Raw genomic sequence first — 19,638 nt, 5'->3', positions numbered from 1 at the left:
AAAAGATTCTGAAGATGGAGGACTGAAGCCATATTCACCACAGGAGGGAAGGAGCAGGTATTCAGTCAACTTCAGCTGATTGGAGAAGAGGAAACGAGCAGATTGTTCGACTGAGCAGGAAAAGAAAAGACGTCGACGCTCGTGAATATAACTCATATCTCAAAAACACTAATTGGGAGCGCAGCTTTGACCTGAATTCTGACATCACCATGCTAACATGCTCACAATGACAATACTAACATGCTGATGCTTAGCAGATTTAATGTTCGCCGCCATAGCTGGCTGTGTTGGCATGGTAACCTTTGCCGATCAGTACGAACCATTTGCTGATCGGCTGAGGCCGAGGGAAAGGCAGTTAGTTCTGCAGGTATTTGGTAGATGAAGTGTCAGAAGGCGACCACAGTGTGGGGAACAAACACGCCACCAAGCTTCATGTTGCCACATTAACTGAAAACAACGAATGTCAACCTGTTTGTGATGCTAGAAGAGAAGTCATTCATCCTCTGGGGAACATGAATATCTGGACCATGATTGGCTGACTGATACTGCCATCCAGCTGCTAGCGTAGCGAACAGACCAACTTGAAGGCGCCGTATTACCATGACTACCGATAATGCCAGTACCTGATAAGCTGGCACCACGTAACATAGGCTGTGTCAGAAATCGTGAAATCGTCCTTGACTACACAGTGTCTCCAAAAGAAACTGAACACTGCCCAGATTATTCTTCTCTTCTGGGGCCCCTCTTTATGTACCTTTCTTTCTCGTGCATGCAATGCATGATGGTACCTGGCTACTGGTTAGTGGCTGCACAAATGTAGCCTGGCTTCAAACCTCTCCCCCCACATCTCTGATCTGTCATTTACCTGCTACTAGTATTGCATTCAATGCCATCTGCTTCCCAAGTTGGAAAAATAATCAAGCCAATAGGTAGGATTAAGGAAGGAAATGTCACTTCCTGCGCCAGTGACAGGAAAATGACAGAAGCATGGATGAGATGGAAGTAGTCGCCGTCGGTCAACTTACAGGACTGACAAATCTTGAACTGGACTATATGTCACCAACAAACAGTCCACTGCTCCTGGTTACCACTACAACAGCTTCCACACTACGGCAACTGAAAATGACATAGACTCACAATTGACAGCGAACAGCATGAAAACAATATCAGTCGAGTAATGAGGTGAAATGAAAAGGAAATTCAGTCAGATAATCAGGCTGTCAACAGTGTAGCATCATCAAATATTCAGGAAAAGTGTAGAAAACAAAAAGTTGCCGCAGACTTTGTTCACTTTTTCCTATAGAAAGGTCTAAAAAACACTTCATTTTGTTGTCTCCACAGTTAATCACTGGTTTATACTGTACTTTGAACATACAAATCAGGCAGGTAACCTGCTGCAGGTGTACAACAGATGCTTCTACAACAGTCACTTCTGACTTCAGACCAGCAATTAAACACTGATTGCCTGTCGACGGTTAGTCAACTTATTACAAGCGGTTCAAAGCAAAACACGCACGCACACAGGCTGTCGGCACAGCTAAACACTGGAGGAACATATTTTATTCTTTTAGCTGATTCTGACATTCAGTTACAACAGTTAAACTCAGTCTTTAAAGCTTAGTAAGTGGCTTCAGTGACTGACAGAAATTCGATGTCTTTTCAATTGAACTTGGCCCGCTTATAACCTCTTTCAACCAGCAAGTCACCAAAACCAAGCTCACTGGGAGACACACACTAATTCAAACTAAATCTAAATCTAAAGTAAACAATGGAGATCTCGCCTAATCTAACGTTTCAAAATTCAAAGAAACCATCTAGAATCAGTCTAAACAAACTCAATCTGAACTCAGACTACGGTCTGGATTACCAACTGGGCAGGCGAGCAGCTGCCCGGGGTGGCCTGACTCTAAGGGGCCCAAAGGTCCCATCGTTGTGCGACAGCTGGGTTGTGGTAGTTTGGTTAAATGTAAATTTGTTGAAGAATAAAAGACACAAGTGAAAACTGAAATCAACAGAAAATGCTAGGGCTCTTAAGGCAGGTCCTGCAGGACCACAGCCGTGGGTTAGTGGGGGCCCACAGCGTCTTTCTTGCCCCATAATGGCAAATCCAGGCCTGCTAAAAGTGAAACTGAAAACACCACAACTAACCAAGAAAACGAGCCAAACTAAACAAATTAACTCGATAGAACTTGAGTCAAAGAGACCAAACTGAGCAAAATAAAAACTAATCTAAATTTAACAGCTCAGCCCAGCTCAGCACATCTCAGCATCGTCTTTGGGGAAAACATATGGAGCTCCGACTCGGTAGCGAGCCGGCCCGTCGAAGCAAGCGGCACGTCAATCTCCTGAGCTTTGAAAAAAAGAAGCAAAAAAAAAGGAACGCAAATCCACGCCGAGTTCTCACAGACGCTAACCTTGAAATCACTGCCATTATTAGCAGAGTCATTATTAGCATTAGAAAAGCAAATGGGGCTAATAATATTTGCCATTATGGCTAAAAACGCCTATTAATCCCTAATCCGCACCACAATTAAGAGCATGGCTGGGTGTTTTTGTGAGTCGTTCTGCATCTCCTTGCCGGGGAAACGAGACAATTTAACAGCCTCAGAGGCAGAGAGAAGGTGGGAGGGCGAGGTATTAAGCAACTGGTTCCTGCTCTCCATCTCTATTTTGAAAGCGATCAGCCGGGGTGTTTTTGAGTGACAGGCGTAACAGAAGCAGATTTGACTGGATAGAGACAAGAGGGTGGCGGTGGAGGCGTCGCTCGCTGCGTTGAAGCACGTTATCTGTCTCGGTACAAGTGCATCAAATCAAATGGGAGAGGGGATATTATTAAAGCAACCCCCTTTTTTCCTCCGCTGTGAACTGTGACTTAATAAGCTATGCCAATTAGGGGAACAAAAATCAGGCACGCCATCGGGGCTGTATCTATCCTCGCCCAAATTTCTCTGCTAATGCGTGAAGCTCGCTGGCAGAGGCGACAGCGCTGCTGTGTTTCTCTGTTTGGCTTTGACACGAAAAAGAAGAAGAGGAAGAGGTGGAGGGTTGGACAAAAATAATACAAAACGGGATAAAGCTGATTGATTTCTCGATCGTTTGCCTGAGACTTTCTCAAGTATTCTGTATTTTTCTTTTTGACAAAAAAAATCCCATGCAGAAACCAACCAAGAATGTACCTACTGACACGTACTCTGTTTTACCAAATCCTGAGCAAATTTTACTGAATTTCAACAAATGCTATTTACAGATTTCTGCTGTACAAATGGATGATTCTCACCAAGTCGTGATTAAATACAAAAAACTACATTTGTTTTTGGTTTTTTTGTTTGACAGTCTGGTCTAATGTAATGCACCGAGTGGAAAACATCTAAAAACAGCAGCAAAAGTTCGATCATTTAATGTATGACTTCAGATCATGATATACGTCGATATCGCCCAGCGCTAATTTGTGCCGCTGAAAATAGTTCCTAACAAATTAACTATTTACTCCTGTGTGAGCAACTGTTTCAGGAGCCTACTTCTAAAATTCAAACACACATTTATGGGTTGCTTTAAAGATCTAGGTCACCATTAAGAACTGATGGGTTTGTGATCCACCAACAGGACAGAGAAGTCAGGAAGACATTCACAGGTGAGGCTCACTGGTGACTCTAAACTGGCCGTAGGTGTGAATGTCTGTGTGAGTGGTTGTTGTGTGATTGGCTGACGACCTGTCCGAGGTGTACACCACCTCTCACCCAATGTCAGCTCAGCTTGGAGCTCAAGGATAAGCAGGTGTATCTAACAGACGAATAGAATAATGGATGGTGTTGGTCTGATCTGGTCCTTTTTTTCCATCCCTTGTCATTCCCACCCTTCCCTTTATTCCTTCATCCTCATTCCTCCTTTCTTTTTCTTTCCTTACATTCTTCCACCCTTTTTTCTTCCTTCTATCCTTCATCTTTTCCCTTTCCTTCGTCTTTGCCCTCCATCTCTTTATTTATTCTTTCATAAGAATCCTATACATTTAATTGATTTCCTTCTTCCCTTCCTTTCCCTTTTTTCCTCCTCCCTTTTTTCCTTTCCTCCCTTTCCTCTTTCCTTTCTCTCTTTCCTTCCTTCCATTTTTCCCTTTCCTTCTTCCATTCTCCCTTTCTTCCTTCTTGAATCACTTCTTACCTTACCTTTCCTTTCTTTCTTCCTTTCACTCTCCTCTTCTTTGTTTCTTTCAGCTGACACTTGAGGAAACATTTCCTCTAATTCTCGTTGCCAACTTTCTGTTCCATGGCAACAGGGATGATGATTTGCCCTCCTGCCTCCAAAGTTCCCTTCCCATCCCCCTCTTTGGTCCCATCTACACACACACACACACACACACACACACACATTCAAAATCTCTTCAAATCGCTCAGACACACATGCTCAGCACTCATTCTCCTATGAACATACGCATTTACACTCTCTCACACACTCATAATCACACCTCAGTCCCCTTCCAACACTATTGACAGGGAGACAAACAGCGGATCTGAGAGGTTATAACAGCGTTAAAAAAAAAAAAAGAGGAAAAACACCAAAACCAGCCAAGACCTGAAATAGACAAGTGGCGGTGGCAGCGGTTTTGACAGGCAGAGTGAAGCCGCTCGCTGAATGGCTTCATCCAGGAGGAGATTAGAAACACACACAGAGTTTGAAGTGTGCATTATCTTTCCAGGGATGATCCCAAAATAAACAACAACGGCGAAATCTCCCAATAATTAAAACGCCTAATCCACTTCCTGGTTGGCGATGACCGTGGGCTGAGCGTGTCAGCCGGGACTCGTGGGGATTGTGTGGCGTTTATGTTTAGATGCTTTTGTGTTTAAAGGTGAATTTATGAACCAAAAATACGAGGACTTACGCGGAACGAAGAGACGGCCTCAAAAGTGAAATTTATTCACAGCATTGTGAGAAGCTTGTCATTTCAAAATTCAACCTCTACATGAGACACGCTTGGAAAAAATGTCGCTCCTTATCCTCAAAAGCATCAGATCCAGCCAACCCTAATACCTGCTTTTATTCCTCTGCCTCCCTGAATGACTGACATGCTATTTTTACACAACGCTACGTGTTCAATGCTTTCATCCCGGCTCTTGTCTTCTTTACGTCCTAATTTTGCTGTCGATGTCGTCTTCTTCAGCCTGTTTGGTAACCTCCACCTATTTTCTGGATTATTAGGGACAAACTGTGCTCTTTGTGTTTGGGACTTTCTGCATTGTGGCAAAAGACCTCTGTTATTATAGAAGATTAAACAAGAGGATGTCATGTAAATTAGTGAGCCGTAGTGTCGTGTTGGTATCAAACCTCACTGCTTACTTACTTATTTTACTGAAACTGACCAAATTCTCATAAAAGTAATCCATCATTTTATAGGGTTTTTGTAAATTGTATATTTAGGTTTTATATAATACATACAGCCTCAGAGCCTCTCTGTTGATATGTAGATGAATATCAGTGCATGTAGAGCAAACCTATCACTAGGTCATTAGTTATCAGGTTCCATTTGTATTTATTGCGCAAACTTTAACCAAATTTTTTAAAAACTTGGCAAAAGAAAATGTGAGTTAATGCACATTTCCAACCATTGAGCGCAGCAGGATACAGTCAGTGGCACTAATTCTTCGGCCATGCTGATGAGACGGTGCAATTAAAGTGCAAATAAAAATGTGATGCAAATATGATATTTCTGTTTGTTTCGTGCATTCATGTGAGGGAGGTTACAGTGTTTTAATAGCTCCGCACAGATCTGATGTTTCCGTCGGCTGCAACTTTTCGTCTCTGCAGAGGACGTTTAATTCCCAGCTCGCTCTCAGCAGAAAAACAGCTGTATTGGTAGTCTGCACAAGTAGATTACAACGCAACGCAAGTTTATTTGATAGGCTGCAAGATGTAGTAGCTGTAGTAATTCGGACGGGAGCGGAGGAGGAAGTCACGTGACGTAGCGTAAAAAGCAAGAAAGCGTGGACATGGAGGAGGTGGAGCAGATGGATGGGTCGAACAAACACAGGGCTTTCACCCAGGAAACATCTGACTTATTTTAACGTACGCTGCATACATCAGGGCTACGTAACATAACCCAGGATGCATTGAGGATGCGTTCTTAACTCACATGCTCCATTTCTGTTAATGTTGCATTTTATTTTTAGCGATACTTTTCCTGGCCAACTTTTCCACCTCAACCGAGAATAAAAACCAGTTTGTCGTGTTTTGACTTTTGAGGGATTTTCCAGCATTTCGGGTCTGTGCACAAATTGAAGACGTGCAGAAAAACAGGTGGTTGGAAGCACGACCGCCTGTTTTATCACGTCAAGGCACGCTGAACCGAGCCCGCTGAACTCAGCGCTCCATCACACTACTCCAAGGACAGGAGGAGCAGATCCATTGGACTGGAAGTGTTTGTGTATGGGGAAATCAAACGGCCCAAAAAAGTTATGCCACAAAAGTCAGCTCAAATTATCTGTAACTCCAGAATTACATGCTCCTTCTATGAATGACAAAATGTTAACCCCTTATGGTCATAAAGCTTTATCAAATCCATTTGGAAAGAACAAGATAGAATAGACTTTTTCACTTACTAATTTACCAGTTTTAGGGCCCCTGGTGGCCTCTGAGCACCTGCTAAGTCCAATGTAGGCCTCAAGCCAATGCTGCCGTGCTGTCAGTTTTTAAAGGCCAAAGAAATGGATATGAATGGATGAGATGCGATTATTAATCCCACGCAAGGAAATGAAAGTCTTGATCTAAGTGATGAGAGGAAAATACTTGACAGGAGTGAACACTGAATGTAACGTTTCATCTCCAAACACATCTTTAAATGTTTTCTTAAACTTCTCCGATGTCTAAAGCAAAGACACGACTGTTAGCCTGAGCCTGCGTGGACTCAGCTGAGCGTCGGTGCGTCCCAGCCTCTGGCCTCGCCCCAGCCTTTTCAAACTGCTGCTCTCGTGGCTGTGTAGGTCTATAGAGTTCTAATTAGCTGCATTCACAAACAGCGCCGGGCTCATCAAAATGCCGAGGCCTGTAGAAAGCCACAGCAGGGGTGAGCGGAGCATGAGTGTGCGTGTGTGTTTGTGTGCATCTTTCACACATGTGTCTTCAGATGTGCGTGCACGAGAAACGGAGTGTGATTTGTGTACAGGGATGCAAGAGTGTGTGTGTAAGACACCAGTGTGTGTTCCTGCACCAAAGCTAAAAAAAAAAGCAAACCCAACAATCTGAAAATGCAGATACACATCGGAGCAGCAAACCGAGGCCTCACAACCGCTGCAAATTCTACAAAAACTCACCGTTTTTCCCCCCAAAATCAGAACATTTGTCGTCCCGCCTCACATTTGTATGCACAGCACGGGAGCAAACAACACCGCCGAAACCGCAGAGCACAAACAACAACAACCACACAATGAAGCAGTAAACAAAGACGACGTCTCGACATCTCTCTGTTTTCCAGCCAACAAACAAAATGGCTTCCGAACGCCGTTTAGAGGCAAAAACCACGAGCGGGAGCGACATAAACAACCCAGCTGTTATCTGTGAAAAGCTCCCGGGAAAGATTTTTAAAAGGAAGCGTCCTCCTGCTCTGAAGGGTCTGAAGGCGCGATGGTCTGAGCTCATCTCGTACAGATGTTATAGAACATGACACACACGCGTAAAATGCTGGAAAATACATGAGGGAACCTGATGTATGATCATTATCATCTATACAAACCTGTTGGACTGCACACACTTTAGCATTTTTGTCATCGCTAGAATTTAAATGTCCATAAACTCATGCAGATATTGTCAGCATATAAGAATATTGGAGATTCATTTAGCAACTGTTAGCTTTACTGTCAGGAAGTCTGTTCATCAATTGATTCAAGCCAATCGACAACTAACAAACAGCCCAAAGACATTTTTTTAAGTTTTAATAATATATAGAACTAGAATTATCAACTCGCGGCTGTACTCCTCTGCCGGCCAGTCAAGTTGCAGTTTACATACATGTAGTGAAGACTGGAGGAATTTAATAAATGTAAGTACATTTTTGGGTGAAATGGAAGTTATCACTACACTGATTTTGCCGTGAATCATTTCCAGGTAGAAGCATGCTGTGTTCACTTAGAGACTGTTTTTGCAGAGGAGCCCAGAGGACTGATGGAGAGCTTCATCACATGGTGCAACAACAATCACCTGAAGCTCAGTATCAGCAGAACCAATCAGCTTGTAGTGGACTACAACGACTCAAATATTGGCGCTGCAGCAGAGGAGCAACAAATTGTACAACATGGAGGCTTCACGCACATCCTCAACCCCGCAGCACAGAAGATCTCTACAAGCGGCACAGTTTCAAGGTGAAGACCCAAGATTAGCTATGGTGTTGCATAATGCCCAGAAAAGTGTTTTTTTTTTTTTTGGATATAAAATCTCATCACTTCTTCCGTTTATCTTATGGAAACATTTCTGTGAAATTCTGTCATAATTACCGCATGATTTTTTTTGATTTATGGTCAAAAATGTCTTTTGTGAGGTGAAAGTGACGTTTGACCACCAGAATCTGACGTGTGAATGTGTGCCAAATTTGAAGAAATTCCCTCAAGGCGTTCCTGAGACACGAATGGACAGAGGAATGGTCAGACTGCCCAATAGCATAGCACCTCCGGCCGTGGAACAAAAAGAAAAACAACAACTCACAGACATAAAAAACCACCACAACCAATGACAGAACAGTTTTTTTGAGTGGAACCACTCGGCCGGCAGAAAGATTTCACTTAAACTCCCCCTACACGTCTGCACATAGTTACACATAAACACACCTCAGCAAGGTTCAGAACTCGCTGTTCAGAGCTCACTGACTGACTAACTCAGCACCAAGTGGGCGTTCAGACCCAAACCAGCCCTGCGTTAAAAGCCACGAGTTACTGCAGAAGGCTCAGCAGACACCAAAGGATCTCACAGCAGCTGAAATAATACTCCGACCGTGGAGAGTACAACTCCGGAAAGTCACAGCCACAATTATTAGTTGCGCGGTCAAAAGCAAAAATGCACCAGGAATGCATGGTTGCATGTGTTTGACGGATGAGCCTGCAGTTTTTCTCTGAGCCCTCTGCTTCATTCAAATAAATGCATTTTTTTCAAACAGGGCTAAAGTCAGTGTGAACGTGGCCCAGCTGACTGACTGACCCGATCAATCAATAACACTCTGAGTAATTACACACTGACGGACGCTTTCACTCATGAACCCGCTCAGCGGCTTTCAGACCGGCTGGATGAAAGCATGAATGACTGAATCAACTAAGTCTTGACTCACTCACTTACTAACAGAGCGACTGACTGTCTGTGTGAATCGACCAATAACACATCATGTAGCTACAGACCGACTCTTTCTGTAGCTAGCTACCTCCATCACTCATGTGCAGGGGTGGAGGAGGCATTCAGGTGCTTTAGTAACAGCACTCATACTCCTATTTAAAAATACTCATTGCACGTAAAAGTCATGCATTTGGAATATTACTTGAGTAACAGCATGTGAGCATAATCAGGAAAAATTAGAGGATTAAAAGTGAAAGTATTCGATGTAAAAACGGCCTAAAGCATTATGTTTTTTATCAATTTATTATTAGTCATACATTTGTGCAAAAGCAGGATTTTAGTGTCGTAGCTTATTGAGGTGGAGCTCAATTTGAACTATTTTGTGTAGCCCTGCAACTACTGATTATTTTCACTGCGGATTAATCTGCTGATTATTTTCTGCATTCAAATCAGAAAATGGTGAGAAATGCCATCACAATTACCCACAGCCCGAAGCGACACCTTCCCGTAACACTGTTTTGTCAAACCAGTCGTCCAAACCTCAAAATTATTACAAATAAATCAATATTATCAAAATAATTAAAAGGAAAAGCAGGAAATCTTCCCATTTGACAAGCTGGAACCATGAAATGTTTTGCATGACAAATGACTGAAGGATTATCAGAGAAGTTGGCAATTTATTTTCTGTCGATCAACTCCTTTCAGCACCACTTGTACATACTGTTGGTAGTTTATTTCAGAACAAACCAAGCTTTATGTACACTTGAGTAAATGTACTCTGCATTCCACCACTACGATGTACCAGTGAGTGTGTGACTTATTTACTGGCTGACTCAATGAATGAAACACAGACTCCATCCCTACACAGAAGAATGAATAAATCATTGATTGACTCAATTTGTATATTTAGAAACAGAATATCTGATGGACTGAAGTACTGACTGCACAGTTAAACGCTACATTTCAAAGTGAAGCCACCATGTCCCACCACTGATCAAACCAAACTGTGCCTGTTCCACACTAACAACACCACTGTGCAGAAAAACACGGCGAACTGATGCACACACACACACACACACAAACACACACACAGAGGCAGGAAAGAATGAGAGCAGCAAATCAGAAAAACAGGAAGTCTCCTTCAGGAATGAACTTGAGCAGCTGAAAAACAAACGTGGCGCCCCAAAATAAAGAAACATGTAGAAATCACGACATCGCCTAATGATGATAAATCCGTACGCCATTCAGTGTGACAAACTCCACATGAGCACACGACACACACGCATGTTACAGGTGATTTGAGCAAAGTAAATGTCACGCTTGGTCACATGCTATAATATTCAACCTCACAACAATCTCCATCTGGTCGGAGTGTGTTAATCCGCTGCTGAAAATAGTCCCCAATAGACACACTATGCTCTCCTGTTTGAGCAGCATTTGCTCAAAACTACAGCAGCCGGCTGTGAGAGGAAATTACTGAGCATTTTTTAAATAAAAATATATTTGTGAGATGTTCGACATTTACGTCTTTGGTAGGAATCAAAGGGTTTGGCAGTCAGTGCCACAGACAGGGAAGTATAGATGGATGAATGTGTAATCAAAGCTACATAATTCACCTCATTGTTTGAATAACGTGACATTCTAAGCTAAATTTTAGTACAGAAAATACCAGCCAGCTCAACAATAATGCCAACCAGAGTACTCAAATAATAAAAGAGCAAGTCAGAGTTTATAAGAACAGATCCTCCTCAAAATAAAAAATGATCCACAAAGCAAAACGACATCAAACGCAAAAACTGCTTCTGCATGTAGAGAACATGGCTCCCAACACAAGAAAATTCAAACAGCAAGCGAAGCACCAGCGAGCAGGTGTAAAAGGAAGGAGAGGAGGAGGCTGAGAGAGGGAAAAGAGGAGAAAAAGAAGAAGGAGGGGGAAAAAAGAAGAAGGCTGACGTACTTGAGCCAGAGAAATGTCCGCTCCCCAGGGAGGTCGGCCCGTTCTTTCCACTGCTAACAGGAGGGGAAAACATCTACAAGACAAACAGAGCGCACATTACCTCCGAGAGCACTGACACTGCAGACAGCAAGACACATCTCTACAGAAACATCACTGCAGCTACACACCAAAAGCTTCGTTCCAAAACGCCAGAGCGGCGTCTGGCTGCGAGACGCTGCCGCCGCCACATTCTCATCACGCTACAGTCTGACTGGGAAATGTCTTAAATTTAACGCTCACTCCATGATCTTTATTTTTATCTCATCTGAGCATTTTTTCTGCTTTTGAAATATGACTTATCTTGTTTTGGAAGGAAGCTCTTTGTGGATATTTACCAAGAAAACAAAAGGTCCATCATCACTGGGGCTGGGTGTCACTCCATTTTGTGTTGGTATCAATACCACTATTTCTAAAACACAAATGTGTTTACAAAAAAAGACAAAGTTCTCAAATGTAAAATATTTTTTAAACAATCTGACAAGAACTTTGCAGAAATGAACTGCAGTCAGTCTGTTCCTGCCTGACCAGGATGTGAGTCCTGCAGAGGTGGGACAAACTCACTGTTTTAAACATGCAAATCTTTGCTGTCAAGTCCTGAATCACGACCGGGTTATGTCTGAAGTCACGACTGGTAAAGTCCCACGGGACAGTCCCACAGAACTGAGCCAAGTCCCAAGTCAAGACAGGTGTGTCCCACATCAAGTCCAACAAGTCCCAAATCAAGACTAACAAATCCAGCGTCTTCATGGGAAGACAGGTAAATCCTAAGTCAGGTCCCAAGTCAGGTCCCAGTTTAAGACAGGTAAGTCCAAAGTCAAGTCCAAACCAGGTCCAAGTCCTTTACTTTGTGTTTCAACCTGAAGTCAGTATGTGCCCTTCACTGAACAAAGAATCTGAACATTCAGCATTTTAACTTACAGCATTAATGAAGACATTTTTAAATTCTGACTTTCATTAAACTTTATCACATTTGATATCTAACTGATCAAACTCATCATGTCATTCCTGAGCCAGGTGTGTTGCATGTTGCCATTTGTTCTTTGATGGACCTCAGCAGTCTTTACATCCGACTGTGATCATCTGAGGCGTCGTCTGTTGTCTGTCTGCTGGTCACTTCTGACACACACACCTTTCCTTCCTGCATTGCTGTCTTTTTTTTGGCATCTTTAATTTGTAGGCGTGAGAATGTTAAGTTACTCCAAGTCAAACAGTCACCAGCCATCAAAGGTCAGGTGCAATTTGTTTGTTTTTTTAATGTGTAAAGTCATCAGGCTCTGACTCTGGTCCACGTCGTGACTCCGGTCCACACCTCTGTAGTGTTTTCAATACTAAGGACACGTTGTGGTCTGCACTCGTGGATGGAGGTTCGATACCCAGCCCTAATGATCACACAGACTCTCGGTTCAGAGCTGAACACAGATATGAAGAGTTCATCGTCCAAAATGCCGTGGGAACGTTTTTGGGAAGCAGGAAGAGATCAGATTCCTCGCTGAGCATCTGTGAAAAATACACAGGATGAAAAACATCACCTGCTCACCTTTATTCTAAATGTGCTTTCATTCAAAAGTGGCACTTTTGCCAAATGTTTGATGGCTCGGTTTGGAATGAAACACTTCATATCTGCTTCATATCTGACTTCAACATACGAGATAATCATCAGGACTAGTTACCATCTGCTCTACAGATCTACAGGAAAATCAAGCCCACGTTGAGACAGAGACTGAAGCTGAGTACTGACTCCTGTCGCTGAACTGCACGAGCTACTGTACAGCTCCACGAGAGAACGCGTCACAGTATCAGATGAGACATCTGACCCCGACAGATAACCTCTCTGGATAAACACCAGGTCAGCGTGCCGCTGTGTTTGACGGGGGAATCTCAGTGATGGAGAACACACTCTGAGCGTCACACTTTCAGATGCTAAAAGCTTTTCAGGATTTCAGGTATTGAGGGAATTTTTCTTTTCTTCCGAATTGACCACGATATTGCGTGAGTAAATGAGCCCCGCCTTAAACAATGGACACTTGATCCGTCATTGTTCTTAACGCAGCCTGTGGGGCCTGTCAGCGGGTACGTCGGATAACGAGGTTGCTCCTGCGTTCGATCTCCCTCGCGGCTGCGGCGAATCAGGACAAAACAAATGTCTGGGAGCTAAAAGACGTGATTCTGATCATCAGCAGGTCTATCGATATCCCAGGCGAGGCACTTTGAGCTGCTGGTGTCGGTTTGTAGGCGTGCAAAGACAGATGATCGCATAAATTAATGCATCCGGCCTGCGTTTATAATGAGGAGAGACACACTCCGGCTGCTGCTGCCCTCCTTTGTTTGAACACGTTTTCAAGAAATAGAATATAAGACAGGCTGATTGACATTTTTGGAAACCTGTAAAAAAACAGGAAACACAGGAAAAATATCTATAATATTCCTGTGATAAACCTCAGGGAGTCAGGAGCATGTCTGTGCTCCGAAATCAGGATTTTGTTGCACTTTGGTCCACAGTTATAATCTTCTAATTTTCTTTTAGTGACTACAGTATGCGTGTGCCATTAATGAGCCGTTTATGGTGATTTAATTGGACTTTTATTCGTATTTAATATTACTACACCTGCATACAGTAAGCCTTTCACTCTGTTTAGGCTTACTGTATGCATCGCTACATAAAGTATACTGTTTGGATCATTACAGTATTCCAAGAGAGGTTTCTCATGTCTGTATGGTTCCTAATAATGGATTGAGTAATCCCATTTTACAACAACAGTTTAAAAATATTCCTACAATATTCTCACATTGGCGTACGTACCATATGTCTGCGGGACTCAGTTATGAATTTAACTGTCTTATTGTCAGGCTTTTTGGATAGATATCACTGCAACGTTCCTATAATATTCCTATAATGTTGTTATGGAGACTTGAGAGAATGTGCATCCCACTAAATGATGAGTTTACAGTGATTTTATTCGACTTTTGTCACCTATGATACTTCTATAGAGACTCCAACAGTGTATTTATGGTATACACAGGCCTAGCTAGCCATGACAGCACATCTTTTTAAATATTATATTAGTATAAGGCATGTGCCTGTGTGTGTGGATCTCAGTTCCTACATAGCAATGATCTTACTGTACACCCTTTGATGAAAATCTCACAATAACAGTCCTGTAATACTCCTGTAGCATTCAGAGATGACTGAGTTTATGGTTTAATGAGTGGACACATACTGTTTGACATACAGTGCTAATTTCTAATATTGAAAAATCACAATGGTTTAACTGTGGGAGATTATTGTGTAGATTGCATTGCTCTGATAATATCTTCTGAATTTAAAACTCCTCTGACATGTGTAGAATATTTCTGTAACACTCGTACAGAGGCAGTTTCAGTGTGTGTGCAGGCCTCAGCTGGGATTTTCTCTCATTCGTTTATCGCATTAACATTCCAGCACAGACTGAAGGGTTCATTTATGGGGTTTTGCTCTCTTATTTGTGAATCTCGTGCAGCATCACTCGTTTCTTTAAGACTGATGCTAGGCTATGTGATAACAGTGCCTCCTGTAAAATATTTCAGCACTCCTCAGGTCACCTACGTTGTGGATGAGGCCTCATCTGATCCATTTTGTTTATTGCAGGAACATTCCTGTAGGAACTGTTGCAAAAAAATATTAAAAAGTAATAATTTTCTCACCTACATTTGCATCTCATGCAGCATGATTAGCCTCGGTCTTATGGCACTGATATTTTCATATTATGTTCATGATATCTCTCCACGTTTCGTAACAGAATTAATGGAAGTGCGTTTTTTTTTCTTCTTCATTTTGGGGTGTTTCTAATTTTTTTTTTCCTCCTCCTCTTCAGACCAAAGTTGCTCCCAGAGGAGGAGAGGCGCAGAGAAAACATGGCCGAGAGCGGGGACACTGTTTCCTGTCCGTCAAGTTCACAACGCAGGCTCCTCTTTTCTAAAAACGCAAACTTTTAAGCGGAGTCGTGAGTTGGGGCATTTACGCGGCTGCTGCAGGAACATGCAGTCTGCGGTGACAGTGTGACACGTTTCTGTCTTTTCGGCTGCCTGCCTGCCTGTCTGTCTGTCATGCAGGTTCATGATTCAACATCGAGCCTTTTGCATCTGAAACGCTGTGTGCAACCCGGCGCAGAGCGCATGGAGCAGCCTATGAACTCACACAGACAAAAAGAAACATTTTCTGAATCCTATCATGGGCAAAAAATCACGCTACACATGAAGGAAAAAAGGACTTAAAATGAGATATACTACCATGGATGTTGGGAACATTTTCAAATCGCTGTTTCGCATCTATAAGACAACAAAATTACTAATGCAGCATCACAATTCTCTGCACACACACACGCACACACACACACACACACACACACACACACAGAAAACAAAAAAAGAAATTACAAAACCAACAATATGCACTGAGTTCTATGCAAGTTACTCTACATAAACACACAACTTTTGTGCAAATAGTTGAGCGAAGGTTAAAATATGCAGGTTACGTACGGTGCAACTCACACGTTAAAATGTAAACAGTGGTGGCTGAATGAAGCCTACAGGACGCGTTTATTTTCCTCTACGGGTTGTACTGTCATGATACAAGTCCTAACATTCATATTTACAAGAAGAAGGAGAGGATGAGTGTCCTTACCGCGCTGAAATCCAGTAAGTCACTCAGTTCCTTGTCTGTTCCCAAAGCTGCCATCCGCTGTTGATGATGCATTTTAGCAAAATCGCACGGACCTAAAAACATGGAAACAAACGGAGAGATAGATGGATAGAAGAGGATAGGTAGACAGATTGATAGATGGAGAGATAGAGGGAGGGAGAGGAGAGAAGAGAGGAGGAAGACCTCGGCTTTTTGCGCACCGCTCCGCTCCCGGATCTCTTTTCCTCCACAGCGAAATAAATCCAGTAAAACAACCTCAAAGCCTCGATCGCGAATCTAGTTTTCTTTCATCCTCGGAGCAGGGGCTCAGTCCCGGGTTCCTGGTTAGGCAGCAGGAAATAAATCGCAAGAAAAAAAAAACTGACAGGAAATCAAAAGACGGGGGGGTTGGCGACAGGACGGGAATCTTTTCGCGAGTGTTTTGGTGTGTTTTCCCCAGCCGAAGAAGTCCGAGCTCTCCGCGCTGACACGCAGTTTGTCCGCCGCGGCTGACTGTCAGGCTCACACACGATATAAATAAATAACACGCTGCGTCTCCGCGAAGCGCGCGGGGAGGAAAAGGATCACCTCTGAAACGCGGACTGCTTGTTCTGCGTGCGTATGCGTGCGTGTGAGTGTGTGTTGTGTCAGAGGAGGAGTGAGAGCAGGGTGAGCGCTGCTCCTGGCCGGGCTGAGGGTCCCCTCCGCTCGGCTGCGGGTGCTGAAGATCCCCAGGTACGCAGGACGGATCCCATGTGCGTCTGGCACAGCCTCGGCGTGAAAATGCGTTCGTGCGGCCACCTAGCTTACGTTCCCGTCTAACACCACCGCGCCGAGCACCGAGCCGCCGCCGCCGCTGCTGCAGGAGGGAGCGCGGAAAATCTGCAGAAAAACAAACGCATTTGGAAGAAAATTTGGTTTGTAGGTTTGATTGATTGGCTGATTGGTGCGGCGATTGGCTGCTGTGATTTGGACTGGGTTAATTGGGCTAATTGAGGTTGGAAAGGTGATGTTTTTTTCTGCAATGGTCCTTGAACCCTCGGCAAACCAAAACTTTTTACGAATTGTTTTAAAATCTTTCTGTTAATTTGTGTGTTGCGTGTATTTACTTGATTACGTTTATTTCATATCAGCATTTGCATGTCTTAATTTTAGATATTTATTAAAGATATTGTTTTTATTCATTTAGGTGGTTCATTTCCGTATAATCATTTGTTTTACATCCCTAAATATGTCTATCAATGAATCCATCTTTTGTATTTTATGTGGACAGTTTATGCTTTTTCTTTATTGGTTGGACTAAAAAGTACATTGAAACAAGTGCAGCACCTGACCTGCATGGTAACCCCCTATGGGTCACCACTTAAACCACAACAGCACCAAAACCCACCTCTGTGGAAATACTTTGCAGTACTTTGCTTTTTTTTCTGTGTGTGTGTGTGTGTGTGTGTGTGTGTGTGTGTGTGCGCGCAGCTCACAGCCTGCAGGTATAAAATGACTGGCCTATTTCTGCAAATTACACCCTGCATGTGCGGGTTTCTTTCACAGAGGAAAAGCAAGCAAAAACACACAGGTGCAGGTACGACATAAAGGCTTATTTGTTGCTGTGTAAAGTGGTCCTGCCTGTTGGCCCTTCACAGACTGCCGCTCTCAAACAAACTGAAGGCCATGTGACAGCTTATACAGCAAGCAGTGCAGAGCCACTCGTTGTCACAAAATACTGAAGTGAAAGCATGTTTAATCTGCCTTATGTTCCTGATCTGAGGTGATTTAATCAACGTTTTTTATGCTGGAAGTGCCGATGGTACGATCTTGTCAGAGATGAAGTGGACAGCAAACACACCACAACTCTCGTTACCCACTTTTTGAAGCCAAACCACACCTGACCTGACCCCGAGGCTGATTACCAATCATGCAGCAGGAAGCTGGCCCCAGACCACAAACCGCCCAGGGTCCCCCAAAAGCCCCACGTTCACTGTGTGTCAACTGTTGTTATTGCTGTTGTTGCTCTGGCATGTTGATTGACTGCAAATTCTTCGGGGAAATTGCACCATAAAGTACAGACTGGCAGGCTGTGCATTCTTAGCTAATAATAATGTGGCCCTGTCTCGCAGAGGGCCCAAGCACAAGTATTTTTAGGTCCCAGAGTCCTCACAAAAAACAAAAAACACCACACATCTTATACGATAAGACGAGATAAGATCACCACACATTGAATTGAGTGAAAACTGTTAATATTGTCAATGTGAGTCATTAAAAGCAAGCAGGGGAAAAAAGACAGCAAGTCTTGTTTAATGTCAAATCAAACCGAGAGGACGTGGATGCCGTGAGGTTACTGATGTGTGTTGGTTGTGTCTTCATTCTAAAGTTTGTTAATATAATGCTGACACAATAGCAGAGGTCACTAAATGTCAATGCGATGCATCATCAGGGATCTTAGTAACAAACTGAAACCACTGGCCGTCTGAAAGGAAATCAATGTAAAATGTCAGAAAGTAAAGTGATGCAAACGCTCAGGAAAGAACAGGTTTTCTGATGCAGGGGGAGAACAGTACGGTCTTCAAGTTTAGGCTACTAAAAAGACTTGGTTTCACCTTCATGATAAGAAGAAAACAACAGAAACGAACTGCTTCAAGCTAAAAAGATTTCAGTCCTGGTTGATCTGGTGACATCCGTGGTTAATGGTGGTGTGTTTTAACATTCCGGGTTCCAGAGTTGAGCTGGAAATGATGCGCGGGAAACACGCCACGATCACTTGCTCTGTCAAGAAGACAGCGGAAGAGGAGCAACTGGTCTGTTTGTTTGCAGTGCAGCCAAACAAACTGTGGACTGAGAGGACAGTCAGCTCGCTTTGTTTTAATCAAAAAGAAATCCAGCGGTCACATGCACCTGCTTTTGTCTTTTGCATTACGTCCAGATTGAGCTTCCTGACCAGCAATTAGCAGCTAAATGTCAGTAATCGGTGCAGACCGAATCAAAGCTAAAAGGAGAGGGAGTATTGGACTTATATTCATCAGGTGGACACAAACACGACTCCCATGGGACGATAATGTAGCCATGAGTGAGCCATTATCATTTTATAAGGTGACAGTATGTCAGTGTTGTGTTTATTGCTTGTTCCGCTGCACCCAAATAGCAAAAAAAAAAAAAAAGAGGGAAAAAAAATCACTGAATGCTGCTTTAAGGATTAAAAAATTAACATAGGTCGTTTTAATCCATTTGAACAACCATTTGACAATCGCATTACTGAGGACAGTCATGAACGACGATACTGAATGAAATGAAGAAGAAAGAAGGACAAAGGACAAAGAAAAAACAGAAAAATCAGGCAGAAGTTAATCTGTTAAGCTGTTGCTTGGAATCTCAAGGCCTGTGATCTGCTCTGTGCGGCTGACACCGACCGACATGTATACACATTATTTAAAATATTTGCCGGCCCTAATTTCTTTAATCGTTCCACTAGTTCATAGGACTGTGTGACCCCAGCTCGCCTCGTGATTTGACAATAAGCCGGGCTGAACTGTCAACTCCTCGGCGCGTCTCATTCATTATCTCCATGTGAGCGCAGGAAGAGCTGCACGACCATCAAACAACACATCCTGGTTTAGTCTGAGCGCTTTAACCTTGAAACAGAGCAGGAACACGCAGTTACAACACAGAACGTCTGTCACATCTGGGT

General features: G+C 43.1%; 1 protein-coding gene across 7 annotated transcripts in view; it reads right to left on the bottom strand.

The window, feature by feature from the left end:
• LOC121623541 (transcription factor 4-like) overlaps window positions 1–16,261 on the bottom strand; it is a 205,765-nt gene extending 189,504 nt beyond the window's left edge. For 4 of the 7 annotated variants that reach the window (XM_041960848.1, XM_041960844.1, XM_041960850.1 and 1 more), the window contains exons 1-3: window positions 15,963–16,064; window positions 15,569–15,607; window positions 11,264–11,336 (exon numbers count right to left, since the gene is read on the bottom strand). In XM_041960848.1, coding sequence (XP_041816782.1) covers window positions 11,264–11,336; window positions 15,569–15,607; window positions 15,963–16,064 — 214 coding nt within the window. Of the gene's footprint in view, window positions 1–11,263; window positions 11,337–15,568; window positions 15,608–15,962; window positions 16,065–16,163 lie in introns of those variants that run through there. The other 3 variants (XM_041960847.1, XM_041960849.1, XM_041960846.1) reach the window with 2 other exon arrangements.
• Between the last annotated feature and the right edge of the window lie 3,377 nt (window positions 16,262–19,638).

Source organism: Chelmon rostratus, chromosome 19 (assembly GCF_017976325.1).
Source record: "Chelmon rostratus isolate fCheRos1 chromosome 19, fCheRos1.pri, whole genome shotgun sequence".
In the NCBI taxonomy this organism is placed as follows: domain Eukaryota; kingdom Metazoa; phylum Chordata; class Actinopteri; order Chaetodontiformes; family Chaetodontidae; genus Chelmon; species Chelmon rostratus.
The sequence above is the reverse complement of the archived record's forward strand: the minus strand, read 5'-3'. Positions and strand labels throughout refer to the sequence as shown.